The sequence below is a fragment of the Rattus norvegicus genome, chromosome 16, assembly GCF_021556685.1.
Source record: "Rattus norvegicus strain SHRSP/BbbUtx chromosome 16, alternate assembly SHRSP_T2T, whole genome shotgun sequence".
In the NCBI taxonomy this organism is placed as follows: Eukaryota; Metazoa; Chordata; class Mammalia; order Rodentia; family Muridae; genus Rattus; species Rattus norvegicus.
The window spans coordinates 27,027,501-27,047,188 of record NC_141549.1 but is presented as its reverse complement, the minus strand read 5'-3'; the positions used below and the strand labels follow the sequence as shown (position 1 = coordinate 27,047,188).

The 19,688-nt window shown below is 43.0% G+C and overlaps 1 protein-coding gene and 1 pseudogene across 13 annotated transcripts in view; both read left to right on the top strand.

Annotated features, from left to right (window-relative positions):
- The window catches only part of Ints10 (integrator complex subunit 10), a 53,999-nt gene that overhangs the window by 10,912 nt on the left and 23,399 nt on the right, over positions 1 to 19,688 (top strand). For 11 of the 13 annotated variants that reach the window (XR_015639363.1, XR_015639364.1, XR_015639365.1 and 8 more), the window contains exons 1-6: positions 11,108 to 11,270; positions 11,770 to 11,837; positions 13,373 to 13,476; positions 14,431 to 14,570; positions 18,787 to 18,868; positions 19,348 to 19,488. Coding sequence is in view for 9 of the 13 variants with exons in the window: in XM_087587799.1 (XP_087443925.1) it covers positions 11,142 to 11,270; positions 11,770 to 11,837; positions 13,373 to 13,476; positions 14,431 to 14,570; positions 18,787 to 18,868; positions 19,348 to 19,488 (664 nt within the window). In the remaining 4 variants the exon portion in view is untranslated. 13 annotated transcript variants of the gene reach the window in all.
- On the top strand, positions 14,668 to 16,094 carry Rpl10-ps7 (ribosomal protein L10, pseudogene 7; annotated as a pseudogene).

Sequence of the window (19,688 nt, the reverse complement as noted above, 5' to 3'; positions counted from 1 at the left end):
AAAAAAAAAAAAAAGGAAAAAAGAAAAAAAAATACCCAAGTTAATAAAGATGGAGAAAAAAAAGTAAAACTAAAGGCCCCTTTCAGCTGGGATCATGGAAGTTGTCCCAGATAAGAAAATGATTACTTCTGTGCCAGAAACTCTTATAACAAAGTGAAGGAATTTTGCAGAATTTAAATAAAATACCTCAAAAGCAATCTGCAGGGTTATTTTTTTAATTTATTTTATTGGGTTCTTATACATCTACCTCTCTTCCAACTTTTATTCCATCCTAATCCCTTCCAATCCACCCCGCCCTCCCCCCCAACACTAGGTAAGAGAGAAAGAAGGTGGGAAAGGAAAGGAGGCAAAGATCTCCATAGGCTACTTCCTGCTGATGAGGATTGAGCTCCTTAGGGGAAGTCCAATCTTCTTTGTCAGGCTGCCTCCAACTTCTTCTCATCTGTTTGCTCGTGACCACCTGTCAAACCTCAACAACAGGGGGAGCAGCAACCTTCTCAAAATGCCCCACCACCCTCTCCAGGCCCTGGCATTTATCCCCTATCAAGAGTCCCTAGAATTCAACTATCTGCAGCTGGCAAAAGGCATGGCCCTCCTAGAGCAGAAGACAAACACAGCCAACGGTGGACAAACTGAGGCATCCCGTATCCCACACCTGGGATGAGAACAAAAATATATTCGCATAACAGCACTGGATTTTTAAAGAAACCAAACCCTCACTACAGAGGTCTGGACAAAGATTCTTCCAAGGAAGTTTAGGTTTGAGAAAGCTGAGCCCTACTACAGGCCACAGAGTGCAAGTACAGAACTAAGATTTTTATGACTAAGGTGGCATGTTCAGCTGGCAGTTTCAACCAGGCTTCCAGGAATATCCTGGAATGAAATCATACAAGAAGTTGCCTAAACAGTTCATTTATTTGTTGTTTAATCTCATGGCGAATACAGCCTCACCTGCATGGAGGAGCTGACTTTGTGAGATCTAGATGGTTGGTAAAGTCTAGAGAAAGGGGTCCTCTGGCCTCTCATGAGGTAGAATGAAGAGACAGAACCCACTTTATGGAGGGCTGGCATGCTCTTGATAAGTAAGGAAGATCAGATCAGTGAAGCTGACTAAAAGATGTACTAAAGCATTGGTTACAGACTGTAATCTGTAATCATTAATAAATGATGGCTGCTGACGATAAACAGATAAAAGTTAACACAAACTTTGGGTATTTTCCCCTCACTATTAAGATTCTCCTTGAGCACAGAAAAGCTACGGTATGGTCTTGTGTAGCACAGAGTAGTCTCAAACATGCCGTGTAGCTCGAAATGGTTCTGAATTCCTTCCTTATCTTGCTTCGATCTCTGGGAAGCTGAGATTGCAGATGTGCCCGGCTCGAACCTGGTTTTGTATGATGCTGAGACTGAACCCGGGGCTTCGTATTCTCTAAGTAATATTCTTTATCAACTGAGCTGCATCCCTAAACCAAGATTCTTTTGACGCTAATATACTATATCTTTTCACTGTAAGCATGATAGCAAATTACTAGTTGTAAGGAAATCTCAAATCTGTAATTCTCCAGGAATGCCAACTTTTCCTCGGTGTGACTCTATAGCTAGATTTTACTTATGTACAAAACTGCACCTTCTCGCATCCTTGAATAACCCAGAAAATAACCCGAAGGAGTCCTTGAAATATCACTAAAAATTCATTTCCTGCTGACTCTTGATGGTCCCAAATTCCACATGGCATTGCTGTCAGTTTTCATAAAGTTTAAATTAAATTTGACACCGAGCATCTAGGACAAACTTTGGCAGAATTGCAGGACTGAATGCCTTAGGGTGTCTGGGAAGTGTTAGTTCAGTGTGAGCCTTAGGGTGTCAGGGAAGTGTTAGTTCACTGTGGTGCTCACCATCAGGATTCATCTGTGTTAAGTATTGTGAAATTCCAGAGTAGCTGCCAAAGCTCCTAAGTTCCAGGAGAGTGGCCAGTAAATTGCAGTTAACTTTGACAAATTTTAGTCTAGTGCTTCAGAGAAGTTATGAAGAGCCCCACCCCCAGCCCTATGGCAAGTGCCATAGTGTCCCTAAGGCAGCTTATAGGAGTCAGAGTGGGTGATGTAGACTGTATTCTTCAAACGTATGCTCTGTGTTCTGATCACTTCCGGGTGCTCCACAGAAGGGCAGATAGAGGCTGGAAGTCGCTGTCAGGTCTCTCGCCACCATGACTCCTCTGTTAATGCCTTTCTACCATCAGCTGGGGATTTTAACAGACTCTTGAGAAGCCAATGCACGTAGATCAAGGCTCTGACTTTTATATGAGATTCTGAAAGTGGGTAACATTTGTTCCATTGTACAGAGGGTAGAATGAGTGTTCCCATTAGCTCAGCAGAGGGAGCTGACCTCATGACTACATAGGCAGAAAGGATCCAAAGAAAGTAGAAATGAGGGATGGAAAACAGATGGCTCCTTTCAGTCATTCAGTTCATAGAACGGAGGAACTTTCCTACATCACTTTTGTGGTAATTGACCCTCTAACTGGCTGCTATTTCTTTTCTGGTTTGTTGTTGTTTTGTTGTTGTTGTTGTTGTTGTGGTGGTGGTGGTGGTGGTGGTGGTGGTGGTGGTGGTGGTGGTTTTGAGGTGTTTGGTTTTTTTAAGAGAGTTTAATTTTTTCATTAAAATATATTTACATCATATTCCCTTTTCATTTCCTTCTTCCAACCCTCTCACCTTCTGCTCTGTCTTGAGGTCATCACCTTTCCTTGTTATTTTTCTCTTTGTGTATTGTCACTCTAAATATATAAACATGACCTGCTGAGTCTGTACAGTGTTGCTCATACATACATGATTTCAGGGCCAAACGTTTGATATTGGGTAAACAATTAGGGGGTTAATCCATAGTGTAGGCTATTTCCCTTTCTATCGTTCCCTAGTTGCTTGTAGTTCTCTGTTGAGGGAGGTGAACCATTCCATGTTAGCATGTCCATTAGGGTTGTACCTGTTTGGGTCTTGTCTAGGCATGTCATAGGGGAAGCTTCTTGTTTCTAGGAAACAATCTCACAGCAGATTTCCCCATTCCTTGGCTCTTGCAATCTTCCTCCCCCCTCTTCCATGCTTCCTGAGCTCTAGGTGCAGGATATGTTGCAGATATATTAATTGTGGCTGGGCACCCCCCTCCTCTGCATTTTGATCAGTTGTGATAATGTGTAATGACCTCCATCTGTTGCAAAAAGAAGTTTCTTTGATGAGGAGGGAAAGCTACACATATCTGTGGGCATAAGGATAAACATTTAAAATGTAGCTAAGAATTATGGTGTCTTAGGAAAGTGGTAGTAGTAGGTTCTTCTCCAAGATGCTTGACCTCACTAGCCCTGAGCAGTTGGCTGTTTCCAGTACCAGGCATAATTTTCCTCTCATTGAAATAATTAAGTCCAATCACACAGCTCTTGGCATGTACTAAGATATGAGTACCACTCGTACCATTAGGATTATCATGCCATGCTGGTCACTATTGTGGTTCATAGATGTCACACTTGGGTAGGACTCTCAGTTGTTTCCTTACCTTGAAAGTTTGTATTGTACCTTCCTGTACTATGAAAACCAGTCCACAGAAGGAAGATTTCAGGTCAGAGCCAGCTCAGGTCCTCTGGGTCCTATGTCTGACATGCATAGTGTCTTCAGCAATAGGGACCTACCTTGAACCTCCAGGAGGTAACCAAGAGCAACAGTGATAGCCTATATTGTTTGGGGGTCTCTTAGACTCCCCTTAACCAATAACATGAAGGAGATTTCTCATGCCTAGAATTGGGCTTTATTATCTTCTCAGGTGAGATGACTTCACTTAAACTACACACACACACACACACACACACACACACACACACACACACACACACACACACTTCAGGGGTAGTACATGTAATTTTAGGTACATAAGTAATAATGTGACTGTTCTAGTTTTTTGGTTTGGTTTATTTTGTTTTTTTTAACTGCCCTTTTATCTTGAGATAAGCCAAAGTCCATTCTTAGGAGAAACTATTTATTCTCCAAAAATTATATATATATATTTCTCTTCTTCTTCTCCTCTTTCTTCTTCTCCTTCTTCTTCTTCTCCTTCTCCTTCCTTCTCCTTCTCCTTCTCCTTCTCCTTCTTCTTCTTCTCCCCTCCCTCCCTCTTTCCCTCTCTCTCTCATACTAGTACTCATACCTACAGTTATATAAAAGGATTGGGGAAATGGCTCATTCATTAAGTGCTTACTCCACAAGCATTTGGACCCAAGTTTGGGTCCCCAGCACATATATAAAGGTGCAATAGCATGTGTCTGTAACCAGCATGCTAGGGGTGGGGTGGTCACAGATATATACCTGCTATGTACCCAAATCTACAAGCTGCAGGTCCAATGAGAGATCATGTCTGAAAAAGTAAGGTGGAGAATAGATGAGAAAGACACTTGAAATTGACCTTTGGCCTCTACACACACACATGCACAAGGTACATACAGGAGGTGGATGCAAGCAGACCAATTCAAAGTCTGAAAAATATATTCTTACCCATGGGCGTCTCCTAGAGAATGGGGAGAAAAAAACAGATATATCTGAAGGTAAAATTAGCAGGAGAAAAGCCAGAAAATTTATCAAAAAACACCAAAGAAAGACAAGGGCAGGGAAGGTTTGAGGACCATGAGATGAAGAGAAAAGCAACATGGAGCCAAACATGAGTCTCTGAAGTGAATTCCAGGAATTTACAGCGGGATACTTGGCCAGACACGTCATAGTTTAAAGGCTGTAGAGAAGACCAGGAATAATGCGCCCAGATTCACAAGGGGGTTCATGAATGCAACAAGTGTTTTCATATATTCTGGCAAAAAGTCGGAGGTCACCTTACCTAATTAAATCTCAAAAGCATCCACATTTTCCTTATTTAGTCCCTTCATTTAAAATGTAACCATGATTCCATAGAACACTACCCACCTAAGGATTTGGGTTACTGTGTGAGGGGTGTTTTTAATTCTCATTTTGCTAGGCAGGCAGTGTTCTTACCACTGGGCAATATCTCCATCCCTGTTTGTTCATTTTGAGATAGGGTCTTAATGAGCCCAGGCTTCTCGGGCAGCATATCTGCCTCCCTGTTGAGGTGCTGGAGTACTGCTTTCAGGGGAGGCAGAAGGATAGAGGTCCTTTCCTAGAACGGGACCAAGAAGTAGCAAAATCTGGGATATGTGCTGTGGTTATCAGTCTCCTGTGCACATAGATACCACTGGGGACCAAGGGGAGTTGAGAACAGGGTGCCAAGAGTATGGAGAGCCTGAAAGGGAGAATGCCTTCTCCAGGAGATTAAGTGAGGCTCTTTACAATGAAGGTCTCTCCTTATGTAGATCTTTGATGAAGGACACAGTCCTTGCTTGTCTAAACTATTTTATTTGATGGCAGATGTGAATGTGTACATCTCACTCAGGGTAAACCAAGGATTAAATACCCTTTTCAGGAAGGAATGCCCGAGAAGGGAAGCTCATTTGCTCAACACTTGGGGCCTATCCAGATGCCTCATTAGTACAGAGTACTCCTGGTTTTTATGTTACTTGACCAGTTGTCATGGTACTCTCACTGGGTGTTGTGGTTACCTGTTCTGGGACAGGTAGAGCTTAGCAGGAAGCTGGTTCTATGCCCACCATTCTCAATTCTGAGATTAAGTAAGGTTTCAAACCTGTTTCAACCTTACCATTTCTTCTGTCTAGTGGAATGGTCCACATAGACACACAGGCCCCACACAGGCTGGCCTCAGACTTTCTAAGTATGTGAGGATGACCTTGAACTCCTAATCTTCCTGCTTCAGCCTTCCAAGTGCTGATAGTGTTTTCTTGTTTCTTTGGGGGTTCGTTGTTGTTGTGTTGTTGTCTTAAGAGGAAAATCGGAAAGTTTTGTGACTGAATCAGATATTTTTGCCATTTGAAAAACTTATATAACACTTCATATATTAAATCAAATAATGAGAAAATGCTTAAGCTATAAATTTGCTTCTATAACACACACTTTTTTAAGACAAAAAAATTATCCTGATCTGTTTAAGTTCAATTGTCTAAGGCTTGGAGATTGGTGGGAAAATACACGTGTAAATAAGCTTTAAAAATAAAATCAGTACTGTAGCTTGCAGTTTTTACTACCCCGATTTTAAGCTCTGGGTGGACCACACTACCAACCCCACCCAGGTTCCCTTCGATCCATGGATAATGGATGAAGACACACAAACACACACACACACACACACACACACACACACACACACACACACTCTAGCTTATTTTTGATATGCTTTATCTCAATGCCCAGGCTCTTTTATGCCTTCCTCGGCTATCACACCCTTCTTTTCACTCCCAGCTCAGCATCCTAAATCTGCCCTCAACTCAGTTGGTCTCTAATCCCCTGCCTGCTGCCTACCCCAGGTCCAGTCAGAGAAGCAGCTGAGGCCCATCGTACCTGAGATCTCACATGGCTGATGGCTTTTTTTCCCTCAAATCTCTCTCTCCTCCCTGAGCCTCCTAGCCTGCCTGTGGGAAAACTGGAAGCCCCACCTACTCTGCCCACCCCATTGGCCAATAGCATCTTTATTGATCGATCAAGAACCAATGGGGGGGGGGGGTTTGGGGATTTAGCTCAGTGGTAGAGCACTTGCCTAGCAAGCACAAGGCCCTGGGTTCGGTCCTCAGCTCCGGGGGGAAAAATAAATCCAGATTAAAAGTGGGCCTTCCCTTTAAAAAGAAACAATTGGGGAACAGGATTTCCGTGTTCACATGCAGATTCCTGACCGATATCAGAACCATGCCCTACACAATATTCTGCCTATAAATAAGCAAATACATTTAATGTTCTTTAGCATATTCTGCAAAGTCCCAAGTTCTCCATCGCCTGGAAAGCCATCACATACATAATTGTAGTTGTTCTTGGCATTATTGGAGAAAATAAGCAACAATCTTAGGATGTTTCCAGGAACATGATACCCCCAATGGACTCAACACATCACAGAGTGAGCATGTGAACCATAGCTAACATCAGTTCAGCTATGCATAAGGCCGCTAATGAAACTAAATCAAGTCTCAAAAAAATCCAAGTAAAGCGGAAGGGTTTATGCATTGTATTAGCCAGTGTTCTCCTGCTGTGAGGAAACAGCATGACCACAGCAAACCTTATGAAGGTCTGAATTTAATTGGGGCTGGTTTACAGTTTCAGAAGTTTATCAATCTATTAACTTCATGGTAGGGAGCATGGAGGCATAAAGGCAGTCAGGGTTCTAGACAAATAACTGAGAATTCTACATCTGATCCACAGGAAGAGACGTTTGTCCCTTAGAATTACCTTTTTGAAACCTCAAAGCCCACTCTCAGTGACACACTTTCTCCAACAAAACTGTATCTCCTAATCCTTTCAAACAGTGCCATTCCCCGGTGACCAAGGATTCAAACCTATGAGCCTATGGGGGCCATTCTCTTTAAAACCACCACACTACACTCCCTGGTCACACAGGATTGTAGCCATATTATAATGCAAACTGTGCTTAGTTCAAATGTCCCCATAGTCTATCACAGTCTCAAAACTGCTTAAAAGTCCACAGTCCAAAGTCTCTTCTGAAACTCAAGGCAATCTCTTACCTGTTACCTCTGCAAGATCAAAATCAAAGAGCAGATCATGCACTTCTAACATTCAACTGCACACAATATACATTGATATTGCAAAGGGAGGAAAAGGAGCATAGTAAGGAAATACTGGACCAAAGCAAGACAGAAAACCACCAGGACAAACAAATTCTGCATCTCCATATCTGATGGCAAAGTGATCTTCAGATCTCCAACTCCCTTCAGCTTTGTTGACTGCCACTAATTCTCTCTTTTGGGCTGTTTCCGTTAGCCTTTCTCCTTGACAGGCATCCCATTACTCTGGCATCTCCAACATCTTGTTTCCGATGAAGTCTAGACTTCAGTTATACATCTTCTCACAATGGTGAGGGATACCCCTGACACATGCCTAGCCTCAGTGGCTTTCCTTTCCACAGAAGGATATTTCACAAACCCCTTTCTTGCATACTGGACTCTAAAGCCAAAACCATGTTGCCAAACCTTGCAGGGCCTTCAACTTGTCAGGGCTGAAACTTGACCTCCTTGTTCAGATACATTTTCACCAGCTTTATGGTTTCGATATTTACTTTACTGCTTGAGTTTTTCTTTAACTCCTTTTACAAATTGGAAGCTTAGCTGGGTAAAATCTTGCCTTGAGGTCACCACTCCCTTTATTCCACTTAGCATTAGGCTTTTATCTTCAAACTTTTTGTCTCCTTGAGCACTGGACTTAGCTCCATTATACTTTCTGATGCTCCTTTTCTCCTCAAACTGTACATTTAATATTATTTCTTGATCAGCTTGCTCTTTTTTATTATGGATCTGCTTAAGAGTAACTGCTAATAACCGCACAACAGAGTTGTCTTGAAATCTCCTCTGCCAACACCACTAATCTAAAACTCTCCAACTTAGCCTCAGATAGATTTTTTTTTTCAGACAAGGGCAGAAAGCAGCTACATTCTTCACCAACAACTGTCTGTAGTCTACTTACTAACCTTCTTATTCTCTGAAACCCCTTGAGCTCACCTATTATAATCTGCATCTCTCAGCACTACTGTGTTCTATGCTCCTAGTAGTATGCCCTATTGAAACCCAGTTAAAGTGTTCAATTGCTTTTCTAGTCCAAAGTCCACATATTCCACCAATACGCAGTATGGTCCAGCCTATCACAGCAATGGACTCCTGGCACCAATTTCTGTCTTAGTGTTCTATTGCTGTGAGAGACACCATGACCTTGGCCAATACTTATAAAGGAAACATTTTAATTAGGGCTGGCTTACAGTTTCAGAGGTTTAGTCCATTGTCATCATGGCAGCATAGAAACAGAACTAACTGAAAGTTCTGCATCCTGACCTGCAGGCATCAGGAACAGTGAGACTCCAGCCAATGACACACTTCCTCCAGTAAGGCCACACCTCCTAATTTTTTCAAATAGTTCCATTCCCTTGTGACCAAGGATTCAAATCTATGAGCCTGTGGGGGCCATTCTCATTCAAACCACTGCATAAATTTTCAGAATTTCCTCTTCCCTTTTTTTATTTTTCATTTTGGTCTTTGCCTTGGCTGGCCTGGCTGCTTACATAAACCATGGTGGCCTTGTAGTCACAGATATTCACCTGCCTCTGTTCCCAAGTGCTGGAATAAAAGGTTTGAGCCACTATACTCAGCTAAATTTTTCAGACTTTCTTAAAAAATGCAGGATAACCAAGCTTGATTTTGACATTTTTGGTGTTATACCTAAAACAACATCCCTCTGTCTCTGCACTTTTTGAATCCCCACACTAATTCATCACAAATTTTTACTATTTGTTTATAAATTATTCATTAGCAAACCTGTAATATTTTATATTTCTATAAATAACATTGATAAGACAAAAAAGGAAATTAAAGGAAAGTTCATTCAAAGCTTGATATGAGTGAGGTGTTTTTGACCAGGGACGTGGATTTGCCTTGCTCTGATTGACACGTTCATTGTAGAGGAACCACCTGAGCTTCCAGAATCACAGAAGGAAAGAGAGCAACAGATCAGTACGTTTACCAGCTACATTGTGTAGGCACCAGGTAGCTGGGTTAGAGAAAGGCTTGGAAACCTCTTCCATAAGTCTAGCTGTTACTTCATTCTTAGCTTTAAGGTTAGTGGAACCTCAAGTCTGCCAGGCTGAAAGATCCCTCCTACAAAGCTTATCTGATAGAAGAAAGTTAGGTCAGAAACCAGAGGTGATGTCGATGCCCCAAATAATCTTGGTTGGCAGCCTATGTCTCTTCTCTTCACAATAGCAACATTCTAACCACCCAAGGTTAAGCTGTTTGCATAATCTTTGACATAAGCAAAGCTTCATCCAAGAACTGCAGTTCACTGTTTTAAAGTATACATTCATACTTTTAATATCTGTATTTTTCACTTAAATAAGTAAATTCCTAATTTCTTTGTTAAAAATTTTAATCAGGACAGGCACATGTCCTTAATTCTAGCACTTTGGAGATGGAAGTCAGGGATCAGGAGTTCAAGATCATCCTCACATACTTGCCAAGATTAAGGCCAGCTTGGTCTGTGAAGGAATGTCTCAAAAGAAAAGTAAGAAAAGAAAATCAACTCTGAATTCTTTATGTCCTGGTTTTTTATTTATTTATTTTTATTTTTTTTCTTTATGTCCTGGTTTTAAGTGGCAAGTGATGGCTACAGTTGATAGGAAATATATATATATGTATGTATATATATATATAACTTAATATTAATTTATATTATATTTTATATAAAATTATATATTATACTTATATGCACTTAGATTGAAAACTAAAGCTGACAATTCACTTTCCGGACACTCTTCCAGTTCAACAAATGATTCCAATTCAACAAATGAATATTGCCTTGTCAACAGAACAGGGAGACTATTTTGTTGTTGTTGTTCAAATGCGAAACAAAGCTAGAATTTTGAGGCCGATTTATACTGCAGCTATTTTTCCACTGGTCAAATGATCAAAGTTTTTAACACTTTCAGAACAGGTAGTTCGGACATTCAACTGAGCGTCTACTAAATGCTAATTTTTCCGTACTGGAGAAAATTAATAGATTCAGATGAAACAGTGCCTGGGGCGGGGGCGCAAAGAGCAAAAGCAACAGGCGATCCAGGGTCTTTCTGTATGCGAGGTGGGGTCGTCTCTGCAGTCCAGGACCACTCCGCGGCACTTTCTAACTACACTCCGGCCCGGGTCACCAGGTTTGTTTACAGCCAGGTTATTTACACTCAGGAACCACCGCCGGACATCTGCGCGTTTCCCGCACCTTTCGAACCCAGCTTGGAGTCCAAGGAGAACGCAAGAACCTGGAGCACAAGATTGCAGGATCCGGCGCTTACTCCCGGGAGGTCAGCGGCGCGCTGCTAGCCAAGTGATGACAATCCGAGAGATGGAAATCCAGTCTTCCGGAGTTTCCAGAGGACTCTCTAGAGCCGCTGCAGCTTGTGATTGGCTGGTCTCTGGGCATGCGCAGTGGCCGCGCCAGGGTTGGTGGTGCTCAGAGTACCCACCGGAAGGGCTGGAAGTCGGGGCCATGTCGGCCCAGGGCGACTGTGAGTTTCTGGTGCAACGAGCCCGGGAGCTAGTGCCCCAGGACCTGTGGGCAGCCAAGGCGTGGCTGATCACAGCCCGCAGCCTCTACCCGGCCGACTTCAACATCCAGGTGAGTCAGACCGGGCTCGTCCCCCCCAACGCGCTGAAGAGAGCGCTTGGCAGAGCCGGGTGGCCCTGGGCGCTTTGCGCGGCCGCTGACCCCTCCCCACTTTGCTCCTACCCTGCTCCACAGGACAGTTGACCAGCCCTCTCCCCAGCGCCTGCCAAGGCGGAGACCACACACTAGATTCGGGTCTGGTTGATTGTGCACGGTGCATCTTCGCCACTAGGGCCCAGGGCACTCATTCATTGATCATGTTGGCAGCCATCTGTTCAGTTCCTGCTTCTTTTGGGACGTTACTACCCCGACTTGATCCCAGAAGCCCTGCTGATGGAGTGAACCCAGAGTCCCAGTCCTGAATTCCGGGCCACAAGGAGATACTTTGTGCTCAAGCTTTCGTTTCACTTGGGGATGTCCTGGGTGAAGGCCAGCTTCTGGGCAGTGCTGCGGGTTGGCTGGAGCAGGTCCCTCACGGTGGAAGCCGTTGACCCTGTCTGCCTTGTTTCAGTATGAGATGTACACCATCGAACGGAATGCAGAGAGGACTGCCACCGCAGGGAGGTTGCTGTATGACATGTGAGTTACCTGGGATCGTTCTGGGAGCTATTGTTGATATCTGAAGGGGCCCTCTTCAGATATTAACAATTGAAAGTAGTTGGTCTCTGCAAGATCATCCACTTCCCTAGCACCCAGAATTCAGGCCTTAATTGCCAACACGCCTTCTGTAGAGGCGAGTTTTTATTGTTGTATTTTAATCCCCAAAATTCGTAGCCAGTAATTTATTTAAGAATCACAGGTTCATCACAGACATTCAGATAGCAATTGATAAGATGACATGTGAAATCCCTTCTAAACCAGACTCAGTTTTGTGTGTATCCGTACATCTATATGCAAACACACAGACGCTGGGGAGCTTACAAACGTGAGGCCATTTTGCTCTCACCCTGAAGCTTACTTTCATAACCCACTGTTGTGGATCCCTCTGGGCATCTAGTTTATAGAGACGGATGACATTCTTCATGCCCATCCCTGTAGCATTTTTTAGCCTCTCCCTTCTGGGTGCATATTTAATTTCCAATTATTTTAAATTATGTTTGGATGCCACTGAGTAATTCTGCACTTGTATTTTGATGTTTGTCTTTTGTAGCTAAGGGATATATATTTCAGCATCTATCAAACTAATCTTTAAAAGGAGAGCCTGAATATCTGTTTCCACAAATTATATGTATCTCTCTCTATTCATACACACACACATACACCCCAGTTTTCCACATTTTTGCCAACCTGTGTATGTTTATCTCCACCACCACCACCATCCCCCCTTTCCTTTTCTTCTGGTGAGACAGAGATAGAGGAATCTCACTTTATTGGGCAGGTGGTTTTGAACTCAGACTCACATGCTCCTCTTGCCTTAGCCTCCTTCGTAGCTGGGACATAGGCTATACCAACACACCAGACCTGTATCATGGGGAAAATGATATCTTACTATATTATTTCTTAAGTTTGTGCCCCTCATATTACCAATAGTGTTGAGTGCCGCCGCAACTGTTCTCTTTGGTTATTTGTGGCCCGTGGTTTGCCTTTCTGGGGTTTTGGTTGTGGTTTTTGTGGTTTTAATAAAGTATTGCTTTTTCTGTTGCTGTGACAGAAAGGGTATATCCTGGTTCACGGTTTAAGGATACAGTCCATCCTGGTGGGGAAGGCATGACAACAGGAGCTGGGGCTGATTGGTCACAGTGTGTGTGTAAACAGTGAATGAATGATGCTTCTTGGCTTGCTTTTGTTTACTCTCTCTTTCTGAGACCAGGTCTTGCGTTCCCAGATTACGTTCAGATTCATTAAAGTATCTGAGGATGACCTTGAACTTCTGACCTTCTTGCCTTTGTGTCGCACACACTGTGACTACAGGCATTCACAACCACATCTGTTCTGTACAGATGTAGAGTACAGGTGGGGTACAGGGATGGAACCCAGGGCTTTGTACTTGATGAACAATCATGCAGTCAAACCAGTGCGCTACACCTCCAGCCTCAAAAACACCCACAAAACATCTCAAGACTTTTATGGGGATTCTCAATTCTTTAAACTAATACATTATTTTTGAAAAACAGGTTTGTGAATTTCCCAGACCAGCCGGTGGTGTGGAGAGAAATCAGTATCATAACATCAGCGTTGAGGAATGATTCGCAAGATAAGCAAACCCAGTTTTTAAGAAGTGAGTACAGTTACAGTCTAATAGGTTATAAATGACCACTTCTAGGAATGTCATATCTGTCACAGACATCTCAGTCACACCTGTCATAGTGAGACCCACATTATTTTTTATTCTAGGCAATGAAAGTCCACAGTGATGTTAGTTGGTATTTCCAGCATTTACTCAGAACACTTTGAGTGTCCTGGTATGATGGTAGTCTGTCAATGAGATCAGAAGATTGAGTGTATTTTGAACATATTTTACAATAACCAGAAAACATCTATAGATAATGTCTTAGTTAGGGTTTTACTGCTCTGAACAGGCACCATGACCAAGGCAGCTCTTATAAGGACAACATTTAATTGGGGCTGGCTTACAGGTTCAGAGGTTCAGTCCAGTATCAACAAGATGGGAGCAGGGCAATATCCAGGCAGGCACGGTGCAGGAGGTAAGAGTTCTACATGTTCGTCTGAAGGCTGCTAGCAGAATACTGACTTCCAGGCAGCTAGGACTAGGCTATTAAAGCCCACACCCACAGTGTCACACCTACTCCAACAAGGTACACCTCCTAATAGTGCCACTGTCTGTGCCAAACATACAGACCATCACAGATATGCCAGATAGATTCCGCAAGAGAGGAGGAAAACATCACATTTCTGTGTTGATTGCTTTGGCCTGTCAAAGACTCCCAATTCTAGATAATTAGCAAGCAGATGGTATTGGCCATTTAAACTTAAGCAAGTCCGTGCCTCTATCTTAGTGTAGTTAGCTCTGCGGGGATGAATCCTGCCCTGTGGATATCAGGCCTCCGTGTTTCATGATTATTTAGCAAATAGTCAGTGCCAAACACTCTGGATGTCAGAAGTCTGCCAATTTGCAGGCGAATACTGAGTATTTTATGAATGGAAACATGCCTATTTTCTTTGTTTTAAAAAAAAAAAAAAAAAAAGCCTTAACAGGTGAAACTGTTGACAGGTTTATTTGAAACCCTTCCGGGTCGGGTCCAGTGTGAAATGCTACTGAAGGTGACTGAGCAGTGCTTCAACACGCTGGAGCGATCGGAGATGCTGCTGCTGCTGCTGAGGCGTTTCCCTGAGACGGTGGTGCAGCACGGGGTAGGCGTGGTCTTTCTTGTTCTCTCCGTCATTTCCTCTGCTCATGACACGTTTCTAGAAGGCACAGCTGCCACGGGCTTGCCCGGCCTTAGGGCTGATGCTCTCTGGCCTTGGAGGAAACTTGACTCCTTCTTATGTTCTGTGCTTCATTAAGCTGAAAACTAAACTCTTGTTGTTCTGTGCCAAAAACTCAACTCTTTCTTACTGTTGCGTGCTTTGCTAAAGAATAACTTTCTCTCATTATTTACTTTACAATTCCCGACCATTAACGTGCTGTGTAGCAGCAGGGAATCCAGTAGAGCTAAGGCTCCTTCCTTTGCCCAGAAGCCTCCCCTCTTGCTGACCAGGTGAGAGGGAAAAGAAAGTCAGGCTCACAGAAAGAAAGACTTTTACATAAGCTATTGCACAGAAACACACACATTTATACACTTACATAGACACAATCACATTTTTTTGTTGGGCCCAACCATCTGACTCATATACTCCACAAATATCCATGCATACTTACATACATAAACCTATACTTACTTATTTACATACATATGTACACACACACACACACACACACACACACACATACACACACACACACACGATGGGTGGAGCAAAAGCCCCCACAAGCCGGTTTCATTGAGTAAGCACCAGTGTGGAAAGAACTTACTCATTTTAGATGAAAAATAAGCTCCAACCTTCATTGCTCAGAGAAAGAAAAACTTCTACCTTTTTATTGAGTAAGAAAAAATCCTGTTCTTGTCAGGAAAAAAAAAAAAAGCTGTTGTTAAGGGAAAAAAAAATCTTTTTTTTTGCCTCTGCCACCCCACTTACAAGGTGTTACTAGTATTGTAAGAACAAGGCATACCCGAAATCTCATTTCTACTGGAGTGTCCCTGATTCTGAGATCCGCGTCTTTGACTTGGGACAGAAGAAGGCGAAAGGTGATGAATTCCCACTTTGTGGCCACGTGGTGTCAGATGAATATGAACAGCTCTCTTCTGAGCACAGAGGCTGCCAGTATTTGTGCCAACAAACACGTGGTAAAGAGTTGTGGCAAGGATGGCTTTTATATCCGGGTGAGGCTCCACCCTTCCCCTGTCATCCGCATCAACAAGATGCTGTCCTGTGCTGCGCCTGACAGGCTCTAGACAGGTGTGCACGGTGCCTTTGGGAAGGTCCAGGGCACAGTGGCCAGGCCATCATGTCCACCCACACCAAACAACAGAATAAGGGACATGTGATTGAGGCTGCAGAGTCAAGTTCAAGTTCCCTGGCTGCCAGAAGATCCACATCTCAGAGCAGTGGGGCTTCAAGTTCAATGCAGATGAACTTGGAGACCTGGTTTCTGAGAAGCTACTCCTTCCTGATGACTGTGGTGTCAGATAAATCCCCAGTCGTGGTTCCCTGGACAAGTGGAAAGCCCTGCATTCCTGAAGGCTTCCACAGTGCTTTCCTGTACCTTTACCAAATCATGTTCAGCAATAAATACCACATCCAGTCTGCTTAAAAAAAAAAAAAGAAAGAAACCTGTCTCATGGTAAGAAGCCTGTCTGCTCTCTGTTCTGCTCTCTGCTCTGCATTCTTGCTGTCATCGTTCCTAGTTCTTGTACTTTTTTAGAATACATGATGATAAGGTGTTCTAAGCATCTTTTTTTTTCAAAAGTTCACAAATTAAAATATAAATTCAAATCAAATTGAATCAAAAGTAGTAACAGGGATGTTTACATGTGTTTGCATAAGACTAGTTATCTAAATAAACATCTGCCACTAACTCTACAGGTTATTAAGAGTCTAAAACAGGGGTTGGGTATTTAGCTCAGTGCTAGGCAAGCGCTAGGCCCTGGGTTCGGTCCCCAAAAAGAAAAGAAAAGGAAAAAAAAAAAAAAGTCTAAACAATAATTCTTATGTCTTAAGTTAGCGTGGTTTTGTCCAGAGGCAAGTCATCTGCCTGTGTCTCATTAGAATTGAGGTTTTATATAGATAAATTCAGTCAATATTTTATTTTTTTTTGTCCTTGCAATAAACTGTTCATTTCCAGCTTACAACCCCAGTTATCAGATAATGGTTTCACAGTTAACCCAGAGGGAATGTTTTTCCTGATCATAAATCTGTTCCATGCCTGCTTTCTATCCTAATGCAATTAGCCCATGACACGTGAAGGAATACAGAGCCCTCATTGTAGCCTTTTCTATAGAGGGCTCAACATTACTAGTATAAATTTAGGAATTCTATAGAATCATTATTAGGAATTATTAAATCATCAATTCGTCTACTTAGCATTGCTACAAGAGAGTATATCGGTGTTGATCTGCAGAAAAATCTACCCAGTAGGAATCATTAGACCAGGGAAGGCATATCAGCAATAAGAATCAATCCTGAGGTGAGATTTCTGAAGGCATCACAAGTCAGAATTTACCCATTGCAGACCATGCAAAAGCAGTAGGCCGTCTGCAGAAAAGTCACCTGCCAGCTTTTGCCTCTCCTAGATGGCCCCTCACACATAGTCTTAGCAGCCTAAGGAGTAGTCCGCCAAATGTCAACAGTGTGTGTGCACTGGCAATCTGAGTAGTAGACAGTCACCTATTCCCATGGGTTTGGCAACGTGTTTGCGTTTAAGTGGGAGCCAGAGCTTGGGGTAAAAATGCTTGCTGCCAAGCCTGGTGGCCTGAATTCCATCCCTGGGTCCCTCATGGTGGAAGAAGGAGACAGATTACAGCAGGTGGCCTTCTCATCTCTACCTGAGTGCCGTGATGGCACATTCACCACCCCAAACCCATAAATAAATGAATATAAAATAAATAGGAGTCATTGTTTGTGGTTTTAACAGATACGGTTTCACGTGTTCCTTCACTGCGAACCCCGTTGGCTCATCTAGTCTGGCTTCACTAAGTCTGGGATGAGTAGTAAGTGCCCTTGGAAAATGGTGGGTCTGTGTTACATACCCCAAGAGAAACTGAGTTGGACTGTTCAGTAACTTCCTGTAAACAATGGGTCGTCATGGTTCAAACCAGTCATTCATTTTATTCAAAGTCTGTCGTTACCTTTTCCCTCCCACGTCATTTTTCTGTTGCCTGGACTAGTTAACTTTTTCCTTATTTCTTTGATTAGCTTTCTACATCTGCCATTACAGAACACCAGAAGTGGGGTATTTTCTCACAATTCTGAAAGCTGCAATCCTAAAGGAAGGTGTTGGGATTCCCCCTAAAGGCTCCAGGACATATTCCTTCCAGTGGTGTCAGTTATTAGCTGTTTCACTCCAGTTCTTGGCTCTGTTGTTACCTAGTCCTTTCCTCTGTGTGTCTCAGTCTTTCCTTGACATTTCTTTAGATGCCAGTCACTTCATTTTGGCCTTGTTTTAGCTAACTTTATCTACATAGACAATGCTTTTGGCCAAAGGTGAGCTATGCAGCCATGCAACCCATAATGCAGTTTTGGTCAATAATGGTTTATGTACATGGCAGTGGTCCTGTGAAATTATACTGTCCAGTGACGGCATAGCCACCTTGGTTTGTGCTTTATACTCTGATGGAATTGCCTGATAATGCAGTTCCTAGGCCGGACCCTATTGTGAGCCACACACGGCTATATACAGACACGCTCTTAGGTCCTCAGTGGGTATGAGTTTGGGGACACAGCTCAGATCGTGCATTCTTTGATCACTGCAGTGGCTTTTAACTTTGTATGACGTGACCTTTTGCACTGGTTCACTCTCATCTTGGAGATGTGTACAGCCTTGCAAAGAGAATGAACTGCAGGTTTGGGTGGATTGTGCTAAGAGACCCCTGTGCTGTGCTAGGGTGCCTGTGAGAGGAAGGCAGTCTTAAACCCAAGACGTTTCTGTCCAGTGCTTCGTAAACTGCGGTTGTCTAATGGAGTCTCCAAGAGTACGCACGGTCAGTCTTGCACGTCTCGACAGAATGTAAAGCTGGTTTCCAGTTTCTTAGAAAATCTCTCTGGCTGTTTTCTACTGCATTCCAGGGTTGTGCTGGAGTATCTCTATACATCTTGTTACCCCTTTAACTCTGCTAGTTCAGAGCAGAATGAGACCAGATGGACAGGGAGTCGGTGAACTTGATCTCCCAGGCAGGGTCACCGGTGTACTTGGATGTTTCTGGGCTATAAACTGTTTGTTTCCTTGGGAAATCTGTGATAAATCAGAGAATACTGCTTTTCCTGTAATTCTGACGCTGTGCACATTCAAATGACTTTTATTCTGAAACAGGTTGGCCTTGGGGAGGCACTGCTGGAAGCTGAGACCATTGAAGAACAAGAATCCCCTGTTAACTGCTTTAGAAAGCTGTTTGGTAAGAAACGTTGTATCTTGTATTATTTCTTTGGCATAAGTGGAATACCTGGAATTGTCATTTCAGGGTTAAGTCACTTACACAACAAAAGAGCTCTTTGTATCATAAAATTTAGTCCTGATTTTATTTTCTCAAACTGCAAAGCATTTTAAACAAGTCTTAATTGCATGTTATTTAACGTGCCAAACCTCTGATAGCATGTGCACAGCATATGTGTACATATGAAGCCTAGTCATGGACACTTGAGGCCCCTCGAAGGCCAGTGGCAGATCTCTCACCATGGTGTCAGATCCGTGAGCATTGCATGCTCCTTCCTGCCTCCCTCCATTGATGTCTGCTTATACAGCTGATTTCAACCGTATGCCACAAGTGATTTCCCCCTGTACGTTTTAGACACTTCGTTCAGTGACCAGGAAAGTGAGTTAGTTTCTGTGTGAACTCTAGTGCAGACAACCTGATCCATTTCCTCCTCCCAACAGTCTGCGACGTCCTTCCTCTAATAATCAACAACCATGATGTTCGCTTGCCTGCCAATCTGTTATATAAATACTTGAACAAAGCAGCTGAATTTTACATCAACTATGTCACTCGGTCCACACAGTTGGAAAACCAGCATCAAGGTAGGTGCAAGCATCCTACACCCTTGCTGAGACTGGCTTTGCTAAAATCATTCAGAAGCCCCACCCCACCAATTGTCTCTCTCTGTGCTAGTTTAGTAGTTTCCCTAAAAGATGCCTCTAGGAAAAAAGTATATAATAATAAGAGCTGAGTTTTTTTTCTGTAATCAGTTCTACCCCTTGCCTGAAATAGTCTGCATCAC